Source organism: Eptatretus burgeri, chromosome 5 (genome assembly GCF_056783735.1).
Source record: "Eptatretus burgeri isolate ZD-2024b chromosome 5, Ebu_testis_v1, whole genome shotgun sequence".
NCBI lineage: Eukaryota > Metazoa > Chordata > Myxini > Myxiniformes > Myxinidae > Eptatretus > Eptatretus burgeri.
This window is the reverse complement of record NC_140965.1, coordinates 46,034,226-46,047,165: the sequence shown is the minus strand read 5'-3', so window position 1 is coordinate 46,047,165 and position 12,940 is coordinate 46,034,226. Positions and strand designations below refer to the sequence as shown.

General features: G+C 42.9%; 1 protein-coding gene across 1 annotated transcript in view; it reads right to left on the bottom strand.

Annotated features, from left to right (window-relative positions):
* Positions 1-5,776: 5,776 nt before the first annotated feature.
* LOC147026358 (gamma-interferon-inducible lysosomal thiol reductase-like) overlaps positions 5,777-12,940 on the bottom strand; it is a 49,482-nt gene continuing 42,318 nt past the window's right edge. The window contains exons 6-8 of the mRNA XM_085881691.1: positions 7,168-7,236; positions 6,829-6,865; positions 5,777-6,116 (exon numbers count right to left, since the gene is read on the bottom strand). Of these exons, the coding sequence (XP_085737817.1) occupies positions 6,836-6,865; positions 7,168-7,236 (99 nt within the window). The 3' untranslated portion in view covers positions 5,777-6,116; positions 6,829-6,835. The remainder of the gene's footprint in view (positions 6,117-6,828; positions 6,866-7,167; positions 7,237-12,940) is intronic.

Sequence of the window (12,940 nt, the reverse complement as noted above, 5' to 3'; positions counted from 1 at the left end):
TCTTTCAACAACTCTCCTTACCTCCCCCAATCTTCCCTCGTCCTACCCTCCCCCTCCCCTCCTCCGCACCAAAAAACTCCTTCACTCCCTCTTCCGAAACAGTGTGGACCTCAAACATCCTGGGACCTTCGCTCAAACCTGACAGATCTTTCCTTGCAGGTTGCCACTGACAAACCAGACATAATCTGCTTAACTCAAACTTTCCTCCTTCAAGAAGTCTATGACTACCCAGTATCTCTCCCTGCTAACTCCCTCTTCTGAGATGACAGACCTGAGCCTCGTCCTGGTGGCGGAGTTGCTCTCTTCATCAAAGACTCTGTTCCCCACTCACCATGCACTGCCCTCTCTCCTCCAAATCCCCCAAAATACCTCTGCTACGGATTCCCCTCCACTCCCACCTCATGTTTATATGTGTACTATACCGTCCACCAAACAGTGATGACTCCATTCACATCTCACTCTCCGAAAACATGGACCAACTTCTTTCCTCTCATCCGAACTCTCTCTTCCTCGTATGTGGTGATTTCAATTGTCATCATTCCAGTTGGCTGGGTGTGGGTTCCTCTCTCACCTACCATGGCACTTCAACAAAAGACTTCTGTGACTCATTGGGACCGATTCAATCGGTCAACTTCCCAAACAAGATCTCAACCAACAGTACTCCATTTCTTCTGGATCTGATTTTGATAAATTTCCCTGAAAATTTCTGCTGTTCTTCCTTCACTCAAATCCGTTCATCTGACCACATACTTGTCAAAGTAGACATCTCTCTGGCTGTTTTAGAGAACCACCTCAGCGCCGTCGAGTCTGGCATTTCACTCAGACCGATTGGCAGGGACATCAAGCAGCCGTCAAACTTCAAGACTGGTCTCCCATTTCCACGTCCTCCGACATCAATTCATCCTGAGAATTCTTTCAAAGAAACTTGCTCTCTCTCTCTCTCATGCACAGATTTATCCCCTCTCGTCTTCAGTTGTCCTACCCTCCGTCCCGCTCATGGTACACTGAAACTTGTGGTGAGGCAATTTTCCTGAAAGAACTTGCCTTCGCTTGTGGAAGGCGAATCCAACTGAAGGCAATCTCAGTTCCATCCATAAAGGTCATAACAAGTGTGTCTACCCTCAAGAGAGCCGGAAAACAACATCTTTCTAATCTCAAGTCTGAACTCTCAAACCTGTCTCCCTTCTTCAAATCATGGTGGTGTCTAGTTAAGTCTGTTTCTGGTGTATGTTCCCCCTCCATCCCCTCCCTCACCTCAAACAGCTGACACTGCATGTGAAAAGGCTGAATGCCTAAACTTTGTGTTTCCTTCTAAATCTTGTGTCCCAAACCCATCGCTTTCTGGACCCACATTACCCAGTCACACCCAGCTGTCCCTGGACTCTGTGTCCTTTTCTCCCGACAAGGTGGAGAGTTCGCTGGCAAACCTCGACTCGCATTCTGCAACCGGTCCAGATGGCGTCAGCCCACGTGTCCAAAAAACCTGCTCTGCTGGTCTTGCTCACCCTCTCTCTGTGCTATTCACCCTCTCATTTGCTCAAGGTCATCTGCCATCTGCTTGGAAATCAGCAAACATTATCGCTATGCATAAAAGAAGTACAAAAAACAGATCCCTGCAACTACAGACCAATCAGTGTTCTCCCAATCATCAGCAAGGTTATGGAATCGATCATCGCTTCTGACATTAAATCCTTCCTCGTCTCCAATGGCTTGATTTCCAATCATCAATTTGGATTTAGACCAGGTCACTCTACCCTGGAAATGCTGCTTCTGCTCTCCCAGCAATGGACGGAGATCCTCATTGCCAGACATGAAATCAGAGGCATCTTCCGAGACATATCGCGTGATTTCGATACGGTTTGGCACCCTGCCCTGCTCACCAAAATCTCTTCCTGTTGTATCCAAGGACATCTCCACTCATGGCTCGCAGACTTCCTCTTCTGTCACAGCCAACATGTGACTTAATGGAGTTCTCTCATAGACTCTTCATGTCCAGGCTGGAGTTCCTCAAGGCAGCGTTCTTGGCTCTGTTCTTTTTCTGGTTTTCATCAATGATCTCTCTGATGCTCTCTGAAAATCCTCTTTATCTCTTTGCTGATGACTCCACCCTCTGCTGTACAATCTGTCATCCCTCGGACTGGCAAGCAGTAACGTCATCGCTCTCTGTAGATCTGGATAAAATCACAAATTGGTCCAACACGTCGAACATGTTTTTCAATCCTGACAAATCTCTCAGTAAGGACCGTATGGAACCTCCCCACCCCCACCCATCTACTTTCTCAACAATCCACTTGAAGCAGTCCTTTCATTCAAGCTTCTGGGTCTCTTATCTGCCACGATCTGAAAACCACGTTTCCAAGCTGGCCTCCAAAGGCAGTCGCTGACTGGGCATTGTCCGCCATGCAAAGTTCTCCTTTGGTTCACCTTGGCTCCTGACCACATACGAAACTTTCATTCGCGGCCTGATGGAGTACTGCTCTCCCCTCTGGGCTGGTGCTCTCGCCTCTCACCTTTCTCGGCTTCAACCTATGGAAACCGAGCTCAAACCACGAAAACCGTCCCATTTGGAATGCTGCACTCGCCCGCCCCTCTTGGAGTGCACTACATTGATGTTAAAAAGTGCTCTGCCCTTCTGAAGCTGTGCTCTCCCCTCTGAAAATACGTAGCAGAGAACAAAGAAAGTTTATTCATTTCCAAACTTCCTGGACCCTGTTTACAATACACCATTTAGCTTGCATCCTTCAAATATGAAGTGTCACATAAACCATTGTGTTTCACAACCAGGATATTCGTTTCTATGTGGGTTGAAAACAATGTTTTTTTTTCAGGATTTATGACATTGTGAGGGGAAGGGGTTCTGAACTTGCCTTTGGTAGTGGGACTTGTGGAGAAAGGGGGGGAGGGGGAGTAGAGGATTGAACGAAGTGGGGGTATGTTGAAACAGCACATGGAGATTGCCCAGAGATGTTCATGGTGGGGTGGAGATGGGAGGGGTTTGGGAGGAGGTGGTGTGAGGGGACGGGAAGGGAAGGGTGATAAAACGTGCACAAACAGCAACATTTTATTTTAACCACTGGGTTCTACTTAAAACCCATGATATCTACATGGCAAAGGCCTGCCTGCATGCATTCATACTCGCACATTCACCGACCTTTGCACCCCTCTAGTTGTCTCACTCCAAATTGGATTCATACATGCTACACTCTGGGGAGGCCATTGTAAATTCAACACAAACTATCAGTCCTTAACAGTCCTATTAACAGAGAGGGAGGGGTGGAGTAGAAGGGAGGGGAGGGAGGGAGAGAGAGAGGGTGGGAAAGGGAGAGAGGGAGGGGTGGGAGGGAGTAAAGAGGGGAGGAGGAGAATGGGGAGGCGAGAGTGGGGGGGGGATTCTGGCAGATGTGATGCCCAGTTTAACGTCCATCCAAGAGACTGCACACACATTGATTAATCACCCTGCCTGTGAAACACTGGGATGACAGTTTATAGCAGGGTCAGGATTTGAATCCACGCTCGACAGCTTTGAGCGAGCATGTGTACCTCTCAGCTATCCTACCATGGTGTGGCAGTTCATTGCTTTGGAACAACTGAAAACATTTTTTACTTATTGTAATCCTATAATTTAGTTTGCTTTCCTAACTCCGGAGATGTCCCCACAGAGAAACAGGCCGTGGTATCCCCATGGAAGCTTGTATTCGTTAAGTGGCTGAAGCACTCAAGCAAGCACTCCAACAAAATGATTGAAGAAACTGAAAAACTAAATGTTTCATTTTTGTTATATGTATCTATCTACTATATCGAAGTGACAGGTCTTATAAATGAAAGAACGTCATACATAAAGGGGAAACGTCAAAATAAAATTGCACATTTTCAGCGAGTAGCCACCGCCCGAGGCACCGCACACCAACACGGGGATAAACACAGGTGAGTATGGCCTGAACTTTGTTCAAGTTGATCGATATATTTAGTGACAGTGCGAATACTTTTGCCATGTATGGCCATAGTTTGGAAATGAACAACCAAGCAGCTTGTGAAGTCCTGTTGAAAAATGATGTTGGGTTTCAGGTGTTAATTCTGTGGGAAGGCAAATCCTTCCACCATGTTCATGTAAATTGTTGAGGTTACTGTATCCTCCAAAAAGAAAAACGGACCCACCAAGCAATCATGGAGAAGGTCACACCACACATTGGTTTTTTGGACTTTCACTTGTATGTTCATTGACGAAATGGGGGTTTTTCGTTTTTGGACGAAAGTGGAAAACGTTTTTCAGGTAATCTTCATCATCTTCCATGTGACTGAGAAATTCCAAGGCAAACACCTTGCGTTTGAGTTCCTGCAGAATCTGCACCTTATCGGCATAAAGCTTCAGTCTTTTATGCAAAACCCAGTGTACAGTGGTGGTTGGTAGTCCCAGTTCTCTGGATGCCCATCAAATTGATTTTCTAGGACTTTCACGAAATGATTCATGCACTCGTTCAATGTCTGCTGCACTTGTGCTTGGTCGACCAATACTTTTCTATTTCTGACAACTCCCATTCTCCTTAAACCACTTGTACCACTCTCTGATACTAGTCCACGATGGCGGATTCCTTCCATACCTTGTATGGAAATTACGCTGAACTTGCGTGTTGGATCGCATCTCTGAACCATTCAACGCACTGAACTTTCTAGAGTGGAGTGACTATTTTCTTTTACATTAAACCACTATACCTGAAATATAGAAAACTTTATGAGGTTCTCTATCATACAAGTCAAAGGGTATCATTGTGTCTTTTATGGTGCTAAATATATTAACAACCAAAGTTGTCCATGTCTTTTTGGAACACTGTATTATCACATCGTTTCAACTCCCATCACACATTCCATCATTTGATAATACTGTTGTGTCCACGCCAAATAACACTGATGCGAGACGGATGGACCAAAACTGGCTTTAAGTTCAATACTACTCTACTTACCTTTCCCCAAGGTCATCCAAATGAGCCAAAACGATGGCAATCATCACACAGAAAGCAATTGGCTGAAACACTCTCACCTTTTAAAGGATATATTTTATAATGAACACAGGGAAGAGGGTCGCTATGATGCAATAACAAATGAACAAAACAAGCGAGTCAAAAGACACAAAGAGGAGAATGGGAATACGTATACTTGTATACAATGAATGAGAAATAAAAGCTCAAATCCGAACTCGCTAAGCACCACAAATCAATTCATTTTAGGGCTCTGTTCGAGATTTATTAACTTATTGGAGATCATTTGTTCTGTGTTCTCTTCCCTTTCAAAAGTTTGTTTATAAATCTTTAGGATGGAGACTCACCTTTCCTGGTATTGCAACAATTGGACAATGACATGAGAGAATGGGGGGAAATAAATAACACATGGTTAAAAGAGGTCCATTGTCGATGGATTATCCGGGACCATCCCCCCCCCCCCCCCAATCGGGTCAGGTTTGAAAGACACTGCCATGTTTGCTGTGAACAATTTCTTTCTCACACCATGCACGTGACAATATAAAAAGACCCGTCTGTATTCAAATTACTTTTAATATGCTTCAGCTGAACCCCACAGACACAGCAGTCTGGTTAAAAAATATTGGCAGGCCATTTCATCACAGTCATTCATAAAGTAACAAAGTATTTCGCCTGTGTCATAAAAAAGATGCCTTTTACAGATAAAAACAGAGCAAACATTGCTCTGCTTGCTGTTTGTTCACAAACCCTGTTTTGATGTTAATTGACCTCAGCTTATTTTGGAAGAAAACAAAACGAAGAGGTTACCCTTTCTGAAAGATATTTTATTGACATGATTCATGCCAAAACAAAAAGATCAGTTCAAAACAACTTTGAAATAGTGCAATATCGATAACAATTTTAAAGCAATTTTCAATCAAAAAATATGTTGTTCAACATTTGTGGCAAATCATTTCCGATAGTTGTGAGTAAACAGCAGAATGGAACATCACAGCTTCAGAATAAAATAAAATAAAAATACTAATTCCTCCTTTCACACCGCAAAGCATTCCATTCCTCCCCCTGCTGCTGTGTTCCGAGCCATGAGCACAGCTGATCGCATATACTTCCTCACGGGTTGTGAAACATAGCCGTTTATGTAATCTGAGATGCCAAAAAAAGAAATGTGCTGTTATCCATTTGCTGTGATGGCCATTTTCTCTGTGCGGCGGGGAGCTATGAGCATGATTACAAATGGCTCAGAACATGGTGACCTTTGGTTAAACCACAAAGTTTGCTCATCATGGGGATGAGCTGGGAAAGCATTCTGCAGGAACACTTCATCATTCTTTTTTTAAGGTGGTTTTTCTTTCTTGTGGAAGATTGTGCTTAAGCTTTTCCAAGAATAGAGTACTTTGCTGTGAGGTATAGGTCCCTCGCAGAAGAGGTACATGAACGATTGAGCACGTAAGAAGACCCCAGCCTTTATTAAGTAAATAATGTCACCAAAACCTGGATATAAACTAGATTAAAAGAAATTCCTGTCAATACAAAATTCCTTAAATGGGTGGAATATTAAAGATGTACAACAGACTTGTAGATTCCTGAAAACATTAAAATTGGATTCTGCCTGAGTGCAAAAATGGTTTTACACACAGTTTGGTCATCAGATCATTACTGTGCTCTGTCACGCATCTGATCGTTGGGATACAAATAAACCAATAAATCAATTGACTATTTCTCCTCTGCCACAATGCCCTATGATTTGTGTTCTAAAGTTTAAAAAAAATCAACGCTTAATGAAAGAAAGTTATTTTTAAAAATCTATTATTTAGTACACAATACGTCATTATGGATAGATTGAGTACATACTCACACCATTGTTAAACACTGCAGGCTGCTGGCAGTGTGCCCTGGTACAGAATAGGGAGGAGAGCGGTTAATTCGAAATATCCATCAAATTATAAGCATGGCAAGAGAGCAAACCAGGTTAGATTAAAAGCAGCTTAAAAACCTTGGTTAAATAAAAAAGTGAAGCGGAAGGAAACAAAATCAAATACGTAATCAGGGTTGATGGAGGGGGGGGGTATTTAAAAAATGGAGACTATGATGACTTCAAAATGAGGTTTTGCCAATATATGGACAAATGTAGTGATTATTAACACGGAAAGTGTGAAACTGAATCGACACCGTTTAAATTACATACCCAACATACCTTGAATGTGTGACATACAACAGCAAGAAGTGAATTTGAAGCTTGCTGCTGAATCTCTTCAGTGTGCACCTTAACACAATCAAAACACCAGAAGTTTCACAATTATAAATTGCTTCACGTAAAGAAAGGGACTACATATTATACACAAGAGGTGTGTGTGTGTGTGTGTGTGTGTGTGTGTGTGTGTGTGTGTGTGTGTGTGTGTGTGTGTGTGTGTGTGTGTGTGTGTGTGTGTGTGTGTGTGTGTGTGTGTGTGTTACATTGTGCATACATAGTACATCGGATGATCCTTTTAGTTCTTTTTATAATGGTAAATTCTGTATGAAATGGAAACTATGTGATAATTTTTCAAACTCCATATTTCTTACTCCATTCAAAATTGTCCTGCCATTATCCAAGGGTGAGATTTGTTCTTAAATGAACAAAAAACCTCCCATGAAATGGTTAATGAAATGAAAATTTTTATAAGTGCATTTGTGGTTTTGTGGTTTTAAAATGAAGACACAAAGGTAATAAACAAAGAAGTGTGTGTTTGTCTTTTTCTAATCATTTGAGACCTACGAGTGAAAAAGTAAAGTTCGTTTTGGTACCACCAGGAAGAAAAATCATAAAAGGGTGGGCCTTGTGCTCGGAAATCAACATCATTTTGAGAAACACTTCAGCAGACCACTTGCATGATATTTGATTCGTGTTGTTACGTGTCAACCTCAAAGCAACGCAGCAAGTGCACCAGTAACCACAAATCATGGTGTCATGGCAGAAAATAAATAAAGACACTGATGTGCCCTTCGTGTTGTTTTAAGGGTGAAACCAGCATATAACAGGAGACAGAATGGTAATTTTGTAATCAAATAATTGACTAAATACAGCATTGGTGTATGAAGAGGAACCCAAATAGACAAAGATGGAATCATCAGGAAAAATTGGATAGGATTCTGGTTTCGACTGCTACTCCTCTATCCTCGAACCCATCCAGGTGCAGCCAGGTGAACCTTACAAAAATTATTTGTAAGATTCACCCCTCCATAGACAAAGAATAAGAAAGAAAGAGAGATGGAGGACAAAAATAAACCATGCACACCAACAGTAAAAACACACACACACCAGTCATACCTGACCAATTCTTTCCTTGCCACCACAGAATGTACGCAGGAATCCACCAACACGCAAATCGATACACAGGCCCTCTATTTATAATGAAGTTCCCTTTCCAGTAATCAGGACTGACACACTTCCAGTTTGATTAATTAAATAAAAAATGAGTAAATAAATAAAATTACAAAATTATAATAATTTTTTTTTTTAAATACCCATTATTTCTTATTATTATTCTTTCACACAATTTCCTTTCATCCAACTTACAATGCTACAGGTAACTGTTTACACAAAAACCAACTAAACATAAGAAATTACAATGATGTCAAAAAACATTCTCATGTGACCTCATCAAACTATTCGAAAAATAACCCCTCCAGAGCATAATGAAATACATCCTCTTAGCACGAACCACAAAATCATCCTAACCAGACAAATTCCAGCAAATCCAATAAGCTGTGATGAAAACACATTGTAACATATTGTGATGCAACCAAGGTTGAATGTAAATTGTATATTATGTCGCACCAATTTTTTGTCTCGTACATATTTATGCTCCACCCATGTCTTGCCTCATGCATTTTCTTGTTTTCCTCATGCATGTTTATGCTCCGCCCATGTGTGGTGTCATATCCACTGTGAGACGGCGAGGGCAGCTCTTCCTTGTCTGGCGGACGTGTGGTTGTATGTGGAGAAGGCACGGTTTTTTTACCGTCGCACTTGGGGTGTTTTGAAATAAAGAAAAAGTGATTTAAACCTCAGCAAGTGTTGTTTAAACTGCTTGGAGCATTCTTTATTCAAGACTCGGGACACGTAGGCCATTCCAGGATAGTAAAAACCTGACTTCATATTGGTCTTGCTGCCAAGAGGACGAAGAGCCACCATGTCGAGCTTGCATTACACGCGGTCAGTCACTGGCTCCTGAGGTTCATCGAGAGCCATCATGTCGAGCTCGCTTCACACACGGTTTGTCGCTGGTTCATCCAGCTCTTACGCGTCTTCGCTCATGTTGAAGGCCAAAGCAGAAGTAATCGATGCCTCTGTTACAGCTGTTAGGATGGGATGTAAATTGGACTAAGATCGATTGCTACTCGAAGAGCAACAGATGCAGCAATGATTGATGGCTGCACAGCAACAGAGTGATCTCGAGCAGCAACAGATGCAGCAACGATTGAAAGCTACGCAGCAACAGATACATCTCGAACAACTCGCGCAGGAGGAAGAAGCTGCCATTTGGAAGCAATGTCTAACGCTCTGTGTTGGGGCGGATTTGAAAATATTTCAGCAGCTAGATTACCTACACCTGCGGAGAATGTGGGAATGATGTTATCCAGGAATGCCACGTCTTCGCGGCCATCCATTCTACATGAAAATTATACTGAAGGTATTCCACCAGATACCCGGGTACGTGCTGACCCATCATCATTTCAGACAGACACCCTTTCACCAGCCGTCAATGCTGCAGCAATCGCATCTATGGAAAACTCATCGACATCAAATGCATCCAACAGGCAAGTTCAGTCTGCTCAGTATAACACGATGCCAGCACCTGGTGTATCATATGCAACTCACCAGACACCAAAGAATGCCTTACACCTAACCTTTGTGTTGTCAACCTTCTCCAATGATACATGTCACGGCAGCACATTGACCACCACTGCATTAATGTATCCCATTATGAGCTCATGGGTCACAAACCGGGCTCAGCTTACGACCGCTCGGTATCCCATGGTGTATAATGACCTTATGCCACCGTCCAGTGGGATTGCAATTGACAACCAATCGAGTTATTTCTCACCAAATCCAATGCCCACCCATGCTGTACCCACAAATGCTGTGAGGACATACACTACACATCCAGCAACAACATTACCATTGTTGAGCTATTCATTATTGGGTCGAGACGTCGTCATCAATTATGCCAATAGTGATGCCTGCCATGCATAACTGTGTGAACTATCTGTTTCATCAAGACTTCGTTTAAAATAGGATTTCTGTATTTCACGATAAACCTGAGAAATTCAAGACATGGCGTGCAGCCTTCCAGAACATGATCAGAGGTGTACCGCTCACATCCGATGAACAGCTTAACATCACGGTTCAACATATGGCTGGTGCTCGTTCAGAATCCAAAGCATTCGGAGAGCATCTTACCCGAGTCTACACTTCCAACCCCAATGTCGGTTTGGAGCAGGTCTGGAATCGCCTTGAAGAAAGATACAACAGCGATGAAGCAGTTACACAATCATTGCTAAACAAGCTGGAACTTTTGTCGCAAGTCTCTCCTCATGATGGCAAAACTATGCAGAAGTTAAGCGACACCATCTAAGAAAGAGAGGCCGCCAAAAATTATGGTTCCCTTCTTAGACTTGCAGCTTTAGATGTATCTCTGTTCCTCAAACCAATCATAGCGAAGCTTCCACCTGACCGTGTGGATCGTTGGAGGATGGAGGCCTTCAAGTATAAAGAAACACACAATGTCACCTTTCCGCCATTTTCAATGCTCGCATCCTTCATTCAGCACAATGCACAGATTCAAAATGGCCTCAGTCTGATAGTTTCCTCAGGATATTATGCATCATATTCTTCTGCCACGAAGAACAGAATGTCTGCTTTAACCAGTGACACTCGTGCAAAGCAAGACCGAAGTCACTGGTGAATTGCTGCCAAAGATTCTCAAGCAAATGACCGCAGCAGTTGCGTCGCCTTTTGAAAATTAGCACACTCGCCGTCGAATGGAAGATCCGCAACAGTTCTGCCCTATTCACAGGATTAAACATCCTCTTCCATATTGCAGAATATTCAAAACAAAAACAATGCAATCCAGACTGACCCTTTTTAACCAATGGAAAATATGTATCAGATGTGTTCTGTAAACTAAACATTCAGCCAAGGAGTGTCAAGTAAAATTACATTGTTCTCAGTGTGACAGAACCCATCATTGCTCAGCACTTCATGATGCCAATTGTGCTACGCTCGATGGACCGGCAGGGAGGCAACTTCTCAGGGACTCTTTGAACCCTGAGAGAGTGTTGGATGGCCTTCAAAGGCATGGTGAGGAGTGACCCTAGGTGATTAACAGGTGTTCGGACATTTGTTGTCGAAGTGGATCCAGAGGAAGATCTTGTTTCAAAATCTGTCTTGCAAAGGTATTCATCGCTGGTAATCATGAAAACTTTCTGAAAACTTATGCTGTGTTGGATGACCAGTCAAATCGGTTTCTGGACCACAGCACTCTACGACTACTTGAACGTGCCAAATAATCGAGTCCTCTATGAACTCAAAACCTGCTCTGGAACTATAGCAGCCAGTGGTAGGCATGTCAGGAATCTTAGTCATTGAATCTTTTAATGAAATCATCCACCTGCCTTTCCCTGAGCTAACCGAGTGCAATGCCATTCCTTGTAATTCCTCTGAGATTCCAACATTGGAGGTTGCAAGGCTCCACTCACATATACATCCTAACGCTGAAATGTTTCCCGAACCTGACCCAGAAGTGACCATCTTGCTGTTAATTGCACGAGATGCTCCTCAGTTGTTAAAGTCAGAAAATCTTGGAATGGACCACCTAATTCTCTGTGGACACGGCATATGGACTGTGGACGGGTGATAATTGGTGACATGTCTGGATGGCGTCCATAGCCCTGAGTGAGTGGAGGCCTACTATACACTTATTCTCGAAAATGGAGGACTATCAGTCTACTCTCCATGCCCTAATCACATCACCGTTAAGGACATCATCCTGCCACATCGTCACGTACCTGAAGGCCAGCTCTTCGGGAGATCCTACGACCATTGAGCCGATGGCAACGGGGTCGGCAGTGATGGCTATCAGTGAACAAGGAATGATGACAAGCCGGGTCGCTCCATAGAAGACAACCATTTTCTCATGATCATTGAGGACAGATTCATCAGGAATGACAATGGCAATTGCATTGCTCTGTTACCCTTCAGGGACGATGCAAAACTTCCAGACAATCGACCACTTGCAATTAATCCTTTAAGCCTCTTTACAAGCTTCTGGATAAGAAACCAGCCCTTAAACAGCAGTACATGGACATTAATGGCTAAACTTTTTTTTCCAAAGGACATGCTGAGCCTCTTGAACCAGTAACAGAGGCAAAACGACCATGATGGTATCTTCCTCATTTTGCTGTATTCCATCCACGCAAACATAAAAATATTCATGTGGTGTTTGACAGCCATGCTACATATCATGATGTCTCACTAAATAAGGTGCCACTTCCTACTCCAGACCTTGTCAATAGTCTCCTTGGGGTATTAGTACACTTCAGACATGAACCCGTCACCATCATGGCTGACCAAGAGCAAATGTTCCATTGTTTATATGTACGTGAGGATTACCGAGACTTTCTGTGATTTCTTTGGTTTAAGAACAACAACCCCAAAGTGGACACCTCCACATCTCGTATGAAGAAGAAGAATATCTATGAAGAATGACGCCACATTGTGATGCCACAATATGACACCACAATACTCACGGGTTAGCATCACAATATCTTTTGATGTTGTTACATCACAATCCCATGACAAAAGTGAAATGTCATACGATATTGTGATGCAAAACCATGAGGATTGTGGGATCGTAATGTGGTGTCATTATTCATGATTATTCTTCTTCTTCTTCTTCATCCATCACAATCTCACAACAAAAGTA